This window comes from Pelecanus crispus, chromosome 1, assembly GCF_030463565.1.
Source record: "Pelecanus crispus isolate bPelCri1 chromosome 1, bPelCri1.pri, whole genome shotgun sequence".
Taxonomy (NCBI): domain Eukaryota; kingdom Metazoa; phylum Chordata; class Aves; order Pelecaniformes; family Pelecanidae; genus Pelecanus; species Pelecanus crispus.
Window position 1 is genome coordinate 206923906 of NC_134643.1, and position 16640 is coordinate 206940545.

Sequence of the window (16640 nt, forward strand, 5' to 3'; positions counted from 1 at the left end):
ACTTCTGAAAGTTTTTGAATTTTCAAATTCAAGTGAAATTTAAGAAGCTGTTTTTGTGCTAATACAGAACAGTTCAAAATGTATAATTAACAGTTGAGTTTCAATGATACAATGAAATGAATTTTTAACACAGAATAGTCTCTAATGCTTTTTTTTGTTCTTCTCCAGAGCATTACGGAGGCAAACTGAAAATAGCCTGGACGCTATGTTTGTGATGTGCAACAAACTATGTTTCCAAGGCTGTTTCATGTTTGTGAATCTGGTTTCATAACCGGCACGAGAGACTGGCGTATAGTTTAGACAAAAAGAAGCCCCGCTTGACTCTTACCAGTCATAGCCCACTGCAAAAGATGTCTCAATTACTGGTGCAATGAGTTTAGCAGCTGTCATGATGTATTCCTCTGCCATGGATTTCCTAACAAAAAAAAAAAAAAAAAAAAAAGATATAAACACGGTACCGTTTCAAAAACACGTATACAAAAAATAACCAAATCTTGTTCTTGCTTCTTCCTGCACTCAGGACAGTCTTAGAAGTCAATCTAACCAGTCCCCTGCTACTGCTACTGCCCTGTATCTTGATAAAGCTCTGTTTTTTCTGTTTTCCCTTCACTGCACACTCTAGTTGTATCTTTTAAAAAACCCACTGCTGCAAATGTTAAGCAGTGTAACCTGTAGCATTTGGGGTAGATACTCTACTTCAGTGCAGTACACTGAACTGAGTGATCCAACCAGTTCTTCCAAGTGTGTTCTTTCCTAAGAATTATGAGGGCACTTTTATAGAGCTGTGGACATGTGAGAAGACTGGTAACACTTTCAGGAGCTAAAATCCATAGCACCACAGTCAAGAAAGAACAGACTCCACCACTACCTCTCACGTTCAATCTGTCTTAAACTGTCGTTTTTAATGGCTTCAATCAGTAGATTCGTATGTGGATCATCCTGGAGGGGGACAAAACAACCGCAAATTATGCCAGTATACATGCATTTTAATTATTTTATAATATTTTATAATATTTTATAGACAGCATGACTGTAAACATAAATTGATGCAAATTACATAATGTCAGTTATTTACTCTTCACACTTCAAAAAGCTAGCTTCAGTTTAAAGTAGTTTTCTAACCACAAAATCTGCAATTTGGCATTACAACTATTTTAATCCTGTTTTTCTGCTCACGTATGTGGTCATAGCTCACATTAGGGTTGTTAATAGGTGTAGTTAATGTAATTTGTGTCAGACTGGGAAGGCTGCAAATCACAGTGAAAATAGTCACATGCTTAAAAATAAGAGCATGCTTAAGCATTTGTTGAACTGCAATGGTATTCAGCAGATGAGGACTTGTGCTACCTTCTCATTACAGTAACTCACATGATCCTCTTGTGGTTTCTATCACACATCTCCGTTCATTCTACAAGAACTAATGCAGGTATGCTGGGCAGCCACCCCTTCCTCATTTATTTGGGACAGATCATAGATTTATACAAAATAAAGGCCAGAAGAAAACTCTGTGATCTTTTCTCTGACCTCCTCATAACAAAACATAGAACTTGGAATGTCTGTTAAAACTGTAGTTTGCCTATCCTTAGAAAGAACTTCTACAGTCTAAAGCTTTTCTTCCAATGAATGATCTTACATATTCTTCAATTAATTCAAGTGTTTAATGACCCTTACTGTTACATAATTTCTAATATGATAATTGTATATAAATAGCAATCATATATAAAAAGATATATAAGAAATTCTATATATAATTATCAATAAAATATAAATACATGAGCTTTGTATATTAGATTTTATTTGCTTATGCTAGGACAATAGGAAGCAACAGCTACTCTTAAGCTGCAAACAGTTTGAAGACTAATAATATTTTTAGGACTGAAAATGGAAGCTTTGCATCACTGAAAAAAAGACTGCTAAGAGAATAAAGGGCTTGCCTTGATCTTTCTACAGAGGACCTTTCTAATTGGGACCCTAAGCCTATTAATTACTTTTTCCTGTCTTTAACATCATGAGCTGCTGGTTTCATGGTACAAAGGAAGTCCAGTTTCCAATGAAGTCTAATAAACTAAAATAAGCATCTGTAGACTTTACTAAAATTTTCTTCTGTAAAATAACACTACAGTATTACAAGTTTTATTAGCACTTCATAACTTGCATTAACTCACTCGTTGCTTTGGTCCCTTTATTTTAGGTTATAAATATTTTATTAAAATTTTATATAAGCAAAGGAGGCAAAGCAGTGAGCTGTGTAAGTCAGCCTAGATGAATTTCAACAAAATCGTTATGAGGACAATCGTGTGGCATGGATTTTATGTACATCATATCTTTTGAGGAAAAAAGGATTTGAATGTTCTCAAACATATTTTACACTTCTGAGCGGTACTGCCACGCTAAGTTCATGCTGGTAAACAAAAAAAAAAGGTTATTTTAGATACATAAATACACGTGAATTTACATATTCAGTATAGTCCAAGCATTCAATGTTTCTCCTCCTTTCTCCTGATTTACCATATACATACAGTTTATTTTGTTCCAACTTACATTTGGTGAAATGTATTTGTCATCATAGTCCACTTCCAAGGGAACTGCAATCAGTTTTTGAAAGGCTTTTTTCATTTGCTCACCATTTCCAATAGCAAAATAACATAGGATCAAGTTGAAGCCTGCCTTCAGGTTTGGGGACATGCTCATTATATGTTCAAATGAAGAAATGGCATCAACGTATTGACCAGTTTTAATAAATGCAACTCCGATATTTTGCATTATTTTAATCCTAAGTAAAGAAATCGGGATTAGGTTACATTTTTAACTATCAAATCATACTGTATCCAAAACTTGTATTTCAGAACCATGTCTACTAGTAGAAACTCACCTCATCTCTTTGTGGACACTAGGAATCTGGTCTAGAGCCATACGGTAGAATTTGATAGCTTTGGCATAGTTCCGTTGTTTCAAATATATATTTCCCATATTCACCTTCAGTCTACCTATCAAAAGAAGTCAATGAGTTACAGCCTTTTACAGTATAGTTACAGCATTTGAAATTGTTTCAAAGTGACAGAGTAGAACAACTTCTTAATAAACTTGTCTTCATTATAGGTACCAGTGGCCCTCTAAAGAAGCACTGCACAGAACAGCCTTCTGTGAATTTTCCACTCAGAAGGAGATGAAGTAGCAATGAAACCTAGAAAAGAACTACCAATGTAAGATGTATTCTGATTTTGATTGTCAATTGAGGGATGACACAGAGATTATTTATAGTGGTCTCCAGGAAGACAGCTGCAAATAAGCATCTCTGAAAAAAGTGCACTGTAGGAGTCTCAAAGATGTGCAAAATACTGAAAGAAGCTTTCAGAAGGGGAAAGCAGAGTCAAAAGAGAAAAAAATTGTATTAGAGCAGACAATATAGTGTGCGCTGCATGAGAAAATATTTTTGGCTTTATGTTTAGCTTAGTCTATGGAAAGAAAAGACTTCATGAGTTGGGAGAGGCAAATCACATTAAGGCATACCAAGTCAGAGATTAGGAGTATCTGTCACCCACTCTGACTGGCAGACATGAGGGCTGAGATGTCTGTAAGTCAACACCATGCAGATGAAGTCCTTATTTTGAATGCCTGACTACCAGTTTTAATCCACTTTGGAATGTAACCTACCTCCATTGCTGAACATCTTATTCTTCACTATAACTTGATAAGTATTCAGTGCTTCAGCATACATTTCATTAGCAGCATACTGACTGGCCAGATTAAAAAGAACCTAAAGAAAAATGGAATTACAGGTACAAGAAAATAATATTGCTCTCTCAACAGTAATAAAATTAAATTCATAATAGATAACTGCAAATTTACCTTGGAAGTATTGCTTTTACCAGTTTTAAGCTTCCCATCTTTAATGCTCCTTTGTTCTTGTACATTGACATAGAGAAAACAAGTTTCAAATCTACTTATTCTAGGTAATTCTTTTATTTTTGTACTTAAATAATTACCATTAAAAGTCATGCTAAGTGGGCCTTAGACCTAAGTAAACACAGTATTATAATTCAAGGGTATTAAAAAAAACCATTAATGCAAGATAATTCTCAGAAACTGTGTAATTTATGACTCAAACATGTGGAAAACAGTCCTACTGCCTGCGGTCGCTCCGTTTACGAAGAGAGAATTTTTCCAAACTGCTGTTTCAAAACAGAAGTTCTGCTGGTGTCAGGTAAAACACCTCCACATTTTTTTCCCCAGCTTTACTCTGACCTTCCCTGTTAAGTAAATTACTAGGTCTGCTTAACTCAATGTATTCATTGTTAATAATTTTCTCTACAGAACTATCTGGAGTACAACTTTAAATTCCCCCTAAGTATTTTTACGTATGTTGTATCCTTTTTTTAAATAATTCTACTACTAATTTGAAAACAGAATGTGAATCTAGATACCAGCTTTTAAGATTTGGGATTTAGGAATATTAATATATCCTATTTCATGTAATGCATCCTCTGTCACTTTATGGTTCAAGTTCAAGACAGTGTCTGAGCTCTCCTGTTTTCTTCTCTTGGCAAGTTACATTTTCTAGACTATTTTTTAAGTACAGGGTTTACATCTGTTATATTTTGATATGCATGTTTTGTGATTTGGTAGCTGGAATAGATGGTTATGGGCATCCTTCTTCACTTAATGTTGACTACATGGTTTCTCAGGTACTTGAGATTGCAAGGGAATAGACTTGATGATATAAATGGATCTTTGCAACCCAATGTTAAGTTTTTAACTCCAAGAAGTCATTTGCTTTATCTTCATAAACTTCCCCCACCCCCAGACATAGACTGTATCTGATCTGGTACACTGCTAGGAGCATTACAACACACACACACACTCAGCTAATACTGAAATGTCTCTTTAGGAGGTTTGCTACCAACACCTTTCACTCACTGAAGATTTCTAAGCACTTACTGAGTAAGTGAGGTCTAAGTTGATGTTTTCTGGAGCAGCAATTTGTTCACGTTGTCTCACCAACACTCTTTCCTTTCTTCCAGCCTCTTTTGCCTTTTCCAGAGCCTTAAATAAAATCCTAGGATTTAGCAATGCCTTGAATCTTACTAACCCAAGACAGCAAATACATTCAAAACAAGTATGAAAAGAATATACTCATGTCCATTTTCTTTAGATGCATAGACTGTACCCAATGCCTGGAAAGTAGCAACATAACCCACAGAAAGGTGTTAATTAGCAACAAGCAGACATACAGTTAGTCTAAGTCTGCTTAGCTGTATAATTTTAGAGAAGTATAGTCACACACATATATATGCCATAATCACTTACAACCCTAGAAGATTATTCTACTTATATTAATCATAGAAAGCGCACATAAATGTTTAAAAAAGAGGGAGCATTTAGGCTTGGCATGTTTCCTTAGTTGCAGAAACCCAGTGCAGGAAGGTGCTGGATGGAAGAAAGTGAAGGCAGGAAGGAAACATGCATGTTACACAAATGTATACTCTCCATACACCTTGACTAATTCTGGATGCTGGTAAATTGCTTCCCTTTTTTATCTATCCACAAGTGGTATTTCACACGTATGTTCACAATTTGAGTAACTCCAAAATTAGTATTTTATCCAATTATGATTCTTCTGCAGATTGGTGTCAAGACCCTTCATGCAAGTAATGCTACGGGTCTACAAGTGCCATTAGCACTCCTGTATGCCTCTGCAAGGGTGCAATGGTTAAAAAAGTAATGGCTAGCACTCAAGGCAGCTATTTGGCAGCTAGCAGCTAAGGAAGTACTTCAAGACATAGCTTGATTCTCAGTCCTTATGACAGAAGGCAAACCCAGCTTGGCTGATTTATAGATAATGAGTTGGCAACTTTGATGACTTCTGCAGGAAAATGGATATTCTGCTGGACTTATCAGAAACTAACACAAACATCCTGGAAGACCCTCAGAATGGTCTGGTATAATCTACGTAAGAAACAACCCTTTGACATCAAGAAACAAAGAACATTCTTGGCCATACATGCAAGAGGCTCAAGAAAAATTAACAAAACCAGCTGGGTCATCTCCTAGTGAAGATGAACTTCAGCCATTATACCAGAAATAAATTAGGATAGGTCTGTAAGGATACTTATCCTGAATAAGTATAATAAATGGATAGACTTCTTTCATACTCTCTGATCAGCAGCTATCAGCAGCAGAAAAAAAATGTTTTATTACAAAAGTGCAATGTAAGAGGATCTTTGTCAGCTTGAAGGGTGGACCTGTCCAGTCTGAACACCAGACTTAAGCCCTAATTTGGGACTCAGAGTTTCACTGATAGAAGCCTTCTTGTTAACTCCCCAAGGAAGTAAACTCTCTACAGTGTGGGCTGCTAGGCAAAGATATGCTAAGTGAAATCCCTCTCTCCGAAGGAGCTATCAGGCTATTAGCTCAACAGATAATCCAAAAATCATTGGAAAGGAGTATAACTGAGGTAGGCCAGGATTCCAGATTGTTGTCCTAGTAGGCACAAGCATAAAGGCAGTCCTCACACAGTACAATATCATCCTGATATCAGAACTGTCGAGGCTGACCTACCATAATCAAGATCATCAATGCTTGATCTTGTCTTAATTTGATCAGGATCACTGGAATTGCTGCACAAACTGAAGAAAGGCATATACCAAGCCTTTTGACCAGAGAAACAAAAATGCATTCAGAGAGCTGGGACAGCTCTTTTCTCAAAAGCGACAGATACAATGCTTCTTTGTAGTAGGCAAAAAAGATATGGGATGTTACGCATCCTGAAAGACAGTCCTCAAGACAACTGAAATCTTCCAGTCGTAGTCTAATAGGGTAAACGTCCTATTCCGTATTTGAAAATACTCACAATACATGAGATATAAAATCATTGACAAAAGTACATTCTTGCTGTACTGCTTCCAAAGGTAAACTGCTGTCTTAAAGAGAGGAGGAAACCTCAAACTAAGTATGCTTCTTAATGAAACGCTGGTTATTTCTCTACAAACAAAAGGGTAGATCCTGCCACTGTAACATGAAATATCTCACCTACAGGAGGCCTGTAACATGCAAATAAAGGATTACTACTTAAGAAATCTGCCTAGTATAGATAAGACTTAAGGATAACATATGCAGTCTGATAAGAAGCATCACATAGGCACACAATATCACCTTGCATAAAAGAGCTAAGGAGGCCTTCACCATATATTGTCCGGTGCTCTGCACACGAAGTCCCTTCAATATAAGGAAGTCCTCACTGTCACTGGGTCCAGCGTGGCTCCCAAGAGCTGAATCAATTGTAGACCTCAACGCAAAGACAGACTTCTGAACAAAGATGATCTATCAAAAGACGGACTGCATGCTTCTTAACAGATCCAAACTGCAGCTAAGACTAACCCCTACATTGAAACAGCTGAGGTAAGATTAAATGACACTGTATCCACTATGTTTCACAAGACCTATTTGAAACTGTCTGAATCAGAGTGTGGACAGAAAAATATTCATGGGTGTCAAACAAAAAGACAACTTTTAGTGAAAGTGCTAACTTGTCCAAACAGCTTGAACTCACTAATTCCTTCTATACTAGATGGAAATCAAATGGGCTATAGCCTGTTATTTAGCCACTACTAACTAGCACGATATTGCTCTAGTACCCTCTACAACAGATAAATACATCCAAACTGCCTATTGGAAATAGTTCCTTATCCACAGTAATCTTCAACCCTATCGAGGAACTGTTTAGAAAAATGCTAGTTAGGCTGGGCCAAAACTGTGCCAGTAACCATGCTAACAATTTACAAACTTGTTGATTGATTCACAGATATAGACATTGTGTATAGTGGACAAACGGTGCCATTTTCCCAATTTGTAGCAAGGCTCAGACCATTACAGACCATCTGCAATCTTTGTAATGAATTTTGGAGCCCTTAGTCTTCAAAACATGAGAATTTAATCAAACCAAAGGCCATCTAGCCTAGGAACTGTATCAGACAGTATTAAGCAACTCAGGAAAGATGCTTTACCCACTCTTACACTCTAACAAGACCTCCTCAGAATACACTCCTAAACTAAAAAATTTTGCAGCTCAGATAACTAAGAAACATCATCTCTCATAGCTCTAGTTAATTTTTTCCCCCTTAGGGATCAGATGCCATCAACTTGAGAGGGCAATGGATGAGCACAAAGGAAATATACACTCCAAAGAACCCAATGTATCTCATTAATTCTAATAGTTGAGCCTGCTCTGCCTCCAGTAGTCTAGGAGCTGGAGCTGGCCAGTCCAAAGCATATGGAATAAAACATAAGCCTGGTCCTAAGAAGGATGAGTTAGAGGCAATTTTGATACACTGGAACCAAACACTAATGTGCTTTATTGCCACTGTCCTATGAAGGATACTGGTGTTTGCACTTTAGGGTTTGCTATACCTTAGAAGGTTCCCTTGTCTGAAGGACGGAAAGAAGATAAAATAGTTCATCTTGATGCTGACCCCTTATGGTGCAACAAAAGCAACATGGAAGGGTACTGTGGAGGTGGCTTAAGTGAGATTGATCTGGTGCTGAGCACCAGTCCTGGATGAAAATTACATTATCCAAAAAGCCCAAGCAACATCAAGGAAATGGGATATCACTCGGACAAGATCCTTACACATCTGAGGATCAAATGCTGCAAAGATGCCAATTACAAGCCTGGTATCGAAGAAGGGTCACCTACTCCCATAGACTCCATAGGTTAGACTGGGCAAATCTGTGCCAGTATCACTAATTGATCAGACCCATTTGAAGCAGCCAATGGAGATATGGGGAAGGGAGTTTTTGTAACACCAAAATCTTATCAAATATATATGCAAGAAATACAGCTCCTACCCATTTTTTTGGCAATACAGGGTGTGACTGGATTAGAACAGCCATAAGAAAGTTAGAATTAAGATGATTTTAATAATTTGAAATGTTTGAACCCAAGTCAGTTTGAAACATCTATCTATACAAATTGTTCTTCACATAAAAGCAAAAGTGAAGTGAAATCCAGAAAAATTACCAATTTCAAGTCTCCACAGCTGTTGGCAATGCAGCTTTCTTCAACCAGTTCATTCACTTTTTTTTCCAACTGCCTAATCTTCTCTTCTGAACTAAAATAAAAATAACAAAAAAAGGATTAACACTAGTAACATAACTGCGAACACTAAGGTTTTACACAGGATATTTTCAATAAAATGACACAGTGATATATCACGTCACAACTAACTGTTTTTTCCATCAAAGAAAATGCAACGTGAAACTATGCCCAGAGAAGATCCTCCAAAGATAACATATTCACACTTTTAATTTGAGAGCAGAGACCTAAGAAAACATAAATCCCCTTATGAGAACAAGACAGACATGCAAATTTCATGGACCCAATTTGTTCAGGAGGAGTAATGACAGAACAGATGGGCTGGCAAAACTTTCAAACCAAGCACCTAGTAAAATGAAATATTGTATTAAAAGCAATTAATTGAACCTTTATTTGCGTAGATAACTTTGAAGTATAGCTTACAAATGCAGATTTTAATAAAAAGTTGTTATTAATCTAGATTTTTTCCTCAGGTAAATAATGAAACATTTCAGTAGGATTCCCTATTCCTGTATAGCTATATTTGAGGAATGCAACTTTTGTATTGAAGAACTCAATGACTTGTTCTGAGTGAACTCCCCAACATTCACACCAACCTGCAAAACTTCTACAACCTCAGTTTTGCCTCAAGAGCTAAGGTCAGAGTGAACAGGGAGAAACAGCAGGCACATTCCCCCAAGTTCCTCCCAGACAGCTGCATGGATCATGGTGTTCCTTGCCTGTCACACACCCTTCCATAATCCTCCACAATTCTATATAAGTATCACAGCATTTGTGTGGCAACAACTACGTCCAGGCTGCTGAGCTACAGTCAGACCCAGAAATCACTAAAAGCAGACATTCCTGAAAGTCAGTGCAACTGCTCTGGTGAGTCAGCTAACCACACACATAAATGCTTGTGGCAGTATTCCACAAAGTGAAGAGTTCATCCCCTCAAGGTTTCATAACTGCCTGGATGTTTTTAAACTCTACCCATAGCTGTTTTTTTTGTTGCTGTTAATGCTTTTAAATAATTTGATGCAAAACTGAACAAACCTGTCTGAATTTTTCATTTCCAGGGGTGGAGCAGGACCTCTTGCTTGGCCAAGAGGATCAAATGAAGAACCTGCAAAATTCAGAGTACTGAAAATTGTAAAATAACATCTCCCTCTAGCAGCTGGTGATTTCTACAAACTGTACCTCTCATAGCTGCCTTAGTGTAACCTGCAGCATGCACTGCTGTCATTGGCCGAGCAACCCCATCCTTAAACAAAAAGGAAGACATATTAAAATAATGTTCCTAAAAAATAGACTGTGGACAGTACGGACATCAGTTACATATTACAAAACCTTTAAATACAAAAAATCAGTTGTTACCACCTCAGTAAACTGAGTATTTTTTAAAATGTTCTTATTTCTCAGATATTGTACATCTTAACTGTCTACAAAGTAGAGGAGCAAACACTATTGGGAAACTGTAACTGACACAAAGGAACACTTACTACTTTGTGTAGATTTTATATGTATTCAGAATACTTAGTTTCAAACCTTTTATTTTTAGAAAATTCTTCAAAATTGTTGGTCTTGAGATCTGTAATGTACTCTAGCTTATTGTCAGACTATTTCAGAACTCAGTTGCTTTTTCAATTTTTATTGACAATAGAGAGAATCCAATGAGATTATGGATCAGAGTGTTTTACTTGATCTAAACCAAGAGAGGCACAAACAAACTACAATTTTTTTCTGTTTGTAACTTATTACCATACAATGCCTTCCAACACAAGAATGTCTGACCCCACCCCATGCCAGCTTATTAAACTTCCCTGTCAGGACACTGAGTGCCCTAATAAACCTTAATGGCCCTGACCAGACTCACCTGGGGTCTCCAGCCACACACCCTACCCATGGACCCAGGAGCTTTATTTAAGCTCAGCCCTGGTCCCTCAGCCCTTCCCTGAGCTTTGCTGGAGAACTACTGGTTTCCAAATCAGCCACAGCTATGCCTGGCCACAGAGTCCCTTGATCCAGATTTCAACCCATGGACTGACTTCCTGGATTGATCTTAGCCTTGCCTTGTCGCTATTGACCTGGCCCATGATCATGGGTCCTAACCCTGGCCTATGCATTGACTTTGTGGCTTGACCTTGGACCTGCCTCATCACCACGATATCGCCTTATGTTCTGAACTTTTGGTTGGACATGGCCACCATGTCTGGGTGGATCCTACTTGCCTTGCTCAGTTATTGTGGGACTTGGTCCCAGCTGGTGAGGTCCCTGCACTGCTGGCCATGTGATTTTCCTCTAGACTCCTGGCTTGCCTTCCCTTAGGGAGCAGCCCTACTCTTGATGCTCCCTGATAATTCCTGTTTCCCACCTGGGCTGACACAAAAGAATATAGTGGCTATAGATATATTTAACATTAAGTTAATATACTTAAGGGTGGTGGTGGGAAAGTCATTGGTGAATTGCAGCAGATTCTTGTTAGAGTATAAGTACAGAAGGAAAACATGAAGGCCAGAATCTACCCCTCTCCTGTTTCAATGAAAAATTATTCATTGCATGTCAGTAAGTGTTAACAAGCACTACACTGGTATTGCTTCCAACCCTGTGCTCAAACAAAATACTCATCACAATCCTCAGGCTTTCTGACAGTAGTATTTTCAAAAAAGGACAAATTAAAACAGTAATAATTTGTATTATTTCAATGAACTTTAAATACTTGTATCAAACTTACCAGAAAACATCAGTGTTCCAAATCAATATAAAATGTAAGCATTTAAACTTTTACCTGTATAGCTCCTGTCATTGGTCTTCCCATAGATGAAGTTAAAGTTGCCTTTGACTACAAAAGTAAGTAAATAGTTTGAAACTAGCATTCACAAAGCATTAGAAGCCTGTAAAGGCTACATACAGTCTTCTCAACAGTGACTTCTAAGAGTTGATCTAATTCTCACATAAGTTCATGGCAAAATTCCCATTTATGTTATTCATATGCAATATAATTGCATATTATATTGCAGACTTAAAGGTGCTGAACACTTCAGTTAGCACAAATTCACAATATTGTTTTTTATGTATTCGGATATTTCTGTCAGACCTTTTAAAAAAAATTACACAGAAATTTATCTGAGGCAGCAGTACTTTCCATTATTAAAGTATTGAAATTACTACCCTTAAATTGAACAAATACTTCAGTAAGATTCTGCGTAGAGCTGATAAGAGATTAATATAGGGGCAGATTTTGAGTTATACTTTCATGAAGATTTCTTTTACAATAAATACAGATATACTTTGAAACTGCCAATGGGTATCTTTGTCCTTCTATAGTAGTCTTAAAAAAGTAAAGAAACAAATGTGAAATATTTAGCAGTAAGTGCTAAAGGTTGCTACAGATATACAATACAAACAGACAAAAATAAAGGGTTTCAGGCCACGAAAAAGTATTCCCCTAATTCCCACTCAGAGGCCTATGTTTTACTATTTTACCCATTATCCATCACACATTGACTCTGTTTTTTGTTTTTTTCTGCTAAGGCTGAATCTACATTAACAAGGACTGTAGTGTAGGAGAAGCAAATCTGCAGAGTGAAACAGGTAGTACTGTGGACTGGACAATGCTTTGGAGGTTTCTAGCTCTACTAATGCAGGTAAACACTTCAGTCTATTATCCTTAGGAAGTGCCTTTTTGTGCACTCCTTCAACCAGATAGCTTCTCCCATTACAGCGTGGTACTACAATAAACATCTGCAAATACAACTGCTAGGAAAAAGCAGTCTCAAAAGAAATATATCCAGAGCAGGTAACAGAAGGTTCAGGGTAAAGGCTGTATTTCAGTAACTTAGATTTCAGGCGTTCTTGAAATTGTTACCCAGCTAACTTGCGTTAAGAGATCTAAAGCAGTGTGATCTCCCTTTTTTATTTGTCATAAAACCTACAGTAACTTTGTATTGAAGAGTACCATCTTTTCAAATTTGACTGTGACAGGCTAACAGGTTGAAAATTATTGTGATAAGGGGACATAAAAGTGGATACATAACTAGTGCATAACTTCTGTTTCTGCAGCAAAACAGGTTTAAGTGTTACTTATTTAAGAGTTACAATGGGTTAAGTATACCAAAAAATATAATCAACTTTTTCTGATTAAACTAGAGGTGATTCGAAAGCCCGTATTTTTTAAGACTTAATTTCACCTTAACTTTCAGAAAACTTTCCCAAGCTCAAATAACTACCCATCCAGTTCCCCCTGCAAGAAAATCAGGTTAATACCTTGGAATCTACTGCCTTATGCAGTACATAACTTGATTTGCAGTATGGTTTGGGAGAAAAAAAAAAAAATCAGTAACCATGCCTTGACCAAGTGCAGAGTTGTGAATGAATTAAAATTAATGAATACATGTAGTTCACTGGATGGAAACACTTAGATAAAAAGAGCTCACTTTGCACAAGGAATTAAATGGTAAATTTATTTTTTGGTAAATACCTCATTTTCATTAATAACAGAACAAAAACCTACCCCAAATCCAGTAGCTAAAGGTCTTGAAGCTGATGTACCAGGAATTTTGGCTGTCACCTGGAGAAAAAAAGAACAAACAAACAACAGAACACTCCCCCCCCACATTAACATCCATATGTATTAATTATTAGTCTTTATGTAGTTTCTATAGCAAATTCATAGAAATAATGCTTTAATTGTTATAGAAAGAATTCTTATTGTAGAACCAGATTATTCTGGCAAAGAAATAACATTAATCAGACAGTTCCAGCTCTTCTTTAGACATACAATATGCACTTCTAAAGTGCAGGTGCCAACTTTTATATCAGTTTTCAAAACTAAATATAGATTAAGTCACAGCTAAATGAAAGTAAGAAAATTAATGTGAATTACATGAATATGGAGGGAAAAATTATCAGAACACATGGTTTTCTAAATCCCACTGCCTAGTATGCATCTCAACCTTGTAATTGCATGTCAGAGCCAGTAATTCTATGTATAGAATATTAAACACAGTCCTTCCAGAATATAACATTTTGCTCTTTAACAAGGTTTTATCTCATTTTATCAAACAAGAATACACATCTCCAACCGAAGTTCCTTGTTTGCTCTAGCTTAGCTCCAGAACTTAATGGAACTCGTGCTCTGCTAATTTTTTTTATTTATTTTTCATACAAGTAACTGAAGTCTCCATCTTCATGTTAGCAGTAGACAAAAAAAAAAAAAAGAAAAAAAAAGATAAGAGACTCCCAAGATAAGTTTGTACCAGTGCCAAAATTAGAGCTAGGGCTCTAGAAAACGTCTACACTATTGCAATGTATTTTAAAAGGTACTTACAGGGGGTCTTCTACCATGACTTGTTCTTGCTGCCTGTTGAAAAGCTACATCATTTTCTAAATCCTAGAAAAGATAAAATAAAAATATCAACCCCTTTAAAACCATAACACCTAAAGCCACAATTCCAGAACCTTATGACTACAGAAAGCAGATAAGTAGAAAAACAATTGTTCTTTCAAAAATACTTGACTTGAAGATAACCAAATGATAGGTTTTAGTGACAATAAATAACAATTATATGATTTGGTCTATCTTTTGTGGTAGCGTAGATTAGAAAATGTAAAAACTCATTATTTGCTGAAAAATAAAAACACACTGAGGAAGCAGAGCTTAAGTGATAAAATATAACATGAAATTTTATTTCCCTCCAAAAGCTTACTACTAGCACTATTTCTAAATTTTAACATGAATGCCTGTCATGCCAATACATTACAATATCTCATGTCTCTAAGGTCACACTGCAACTCCCATGAATTCAGCACTGGGATTTCACACAAGATACCAAGTTTTGCAATACTGGCCTTGCTTTGAGCAGAGTAGTGGGTTTGGACCAAATGACACCCCTGTTCCAATTCCACTATGCCAGCAGTTACCAGGAAGCAGTCTGCAGGGCTACCATAAGTCATCCCAGATGCTCTACCGATTGCACAGAGACCTGCAGGACTCTACTGTTATCTCCTTCAGCTGCAGCATAGTAACAGATCAATGACTGGTTGACCAATTGTCCTGGTTTCAGCCAGGATAGAGTTAATTTTCTTCCTAGTAGCTGGCATAGTGCTGTGGTTTGGATTTAGTAGGAGAAGAATGTTGATAACACACTAATGTTTTAGTTGTTGCAAAGTACTGCTTATGCTAGTCAAGGACTTTTCAGCTTCCCATGCTCTGCCAGGTGCACAAGAAACTGGGAGGGGGCACAACCACAATAGTTGATCCAAACTGGCCAAAGGGCTATTCCATACCATATGATGCCATGCTCAGTATATAAACAGGGGGAAGCTGGCCAGGGGGCAGCGATCGCTGCTCAGGGACTGGCTGGGCATCGGTCGGTGAACGATTGCATTGTGCATCACTTGCTTTGTATATTATTATTACTATTATTATTATAGTTGTTATTATCATTACTATTTTACTTTATTTCAATTATTAAACTGTTCTTATCTCAACCCAGGAGTTTTTCTCACTTACTCCTCTGATTCTCTCCCCGATCCCATCGGGGTAGGGGGAGTGAGCAAGCGGCTGCGTGGTGCTTAGTTGCTGGCTGGGGCTAAACCATGACACCAGCAAGTAGCCTCTTTTGTCAGAAAACGTCCTGCTGCACACCATCTGGGAAACACCACACTGAATGTGCCTGAATGTGAATATGGCCTTCAAATAACTATGAATTTATACTTTGTAAATTCTAACCATTAAAGCATATTAGATCTGCTATGAGATACACACAAGTATTTTGCTGGAATAGAAAACTATCAAAAAAATAACTATTCAAAAAGCTCCTGGTGAAACTTTATCTATTTCTTGCAAAATAAAGAAAATTTAATGTCAAAGCAGTAGTACACAATACTGTACCCACATGTTCTTATCTTGTACTTAGAAGTTAAAATCCTATGTATGGGAAAGGTGGTAAACACCAAAGATTTTTACCTCTGTGTCAAACGTGGGATTATAATCATTGTAGCCAGAATAAAGGTCATCTTCATCGGCCTCAGCAGCCAGATGCACATTTTGCATCATTTTTCTGTGAAACATTTAACATGCCAAATATTATCTCGGTGATTTTAAATATATATATCTCTTTAAAAGTGTAAAATATAAATAGTAGTAAGGTTTACAAGTTCAAAAGAGCTCCATTTTCATTTTAGTTTTTAATTGCTGCCTTTGAAATTAAAAATAAGCTATGATTAGTCATAAAAACTACAGTTCATCTATAAACAGTATTAAATGGCACCATTTCACAGATTCAGATTTTGTTAGGTATTTACACCACTGTCATGGAAATTGTTTTAAAGATATTTATCATTAAAACCAAATGATCATAACAAGTAACTGTACTACTTTCAAGCTGGTAGCTTTACATTCTCAGATAATTCAGATTTAATATAATTTTCTCATATTCTGAAGTCTGCTTTTTTTAATTAGACCAAACCATAGTAGTCAGTCTAATGAAAGATCTGTTCTAGCTTCAAATCTTCCTTCCTTCCCGTCTTTATCTCAACACAGCCACACCTATTCTCTATATGCAAC

General features: G+C 36.8%; 1 protein-coding gene across 4 annotated transcripts in view; it reads right to left on the reverse strand.

The window, feature by feature from the left end:
- Positions 1–16134, reverse strand: part of IFT88 (intraflagellar transport 88) — a 51966-nt gene extending 35832 nt beyond the window's left edge. For 2 of the 4 annotated variants that reach the window (XM_075715417.1, XM_075715426.1), the window contains exons 1-13: positions 16041–16130; positions 14400–14462; positions 13584–13640; positions 11859–11912; positions 10271–10334; positions 10127–10196; positions 9017–9107; positions 4939–5043; positions 3655–3757; positions 2873–2987; positions 2542–2773; positions 869–939; positions 329–415 (exon numbers count right to left, since the gene is read on the reverse strand). In XM_075715417.1, coding sequence (XP_075571532.1) covers positions 329–415; positions 869–939; positions 2542–2773; positions 2873–2987; positions 3655–3757; positions 4939–5043; positions 9017–9107; positions 10127–10196; positions 10271–10334; positions 11859–11912; positions 13584–13640; positions 14400–14462; positions 16041–16130 — 1202 coding nt within the window. Of the gene's footprint in view, positions 1–328; positions 416–868; positions 940–2541; positions 2774–2872; positions 2988–3654; positions 3758–4938; positions 5044–9016; positions 9108–10126; positions 10197–10270; positions 10335–11858; positions 11913–13583; positions 13641–14399; positions 14463–16040 lie in introns of all 4 variants that reach the window. The other 2 variants (XM_075715434.1, XM_075715442.1) reach the window with 2 other exon arrangements.
- Positions 16135–16640: the final 506 nt, after the last annotated feature.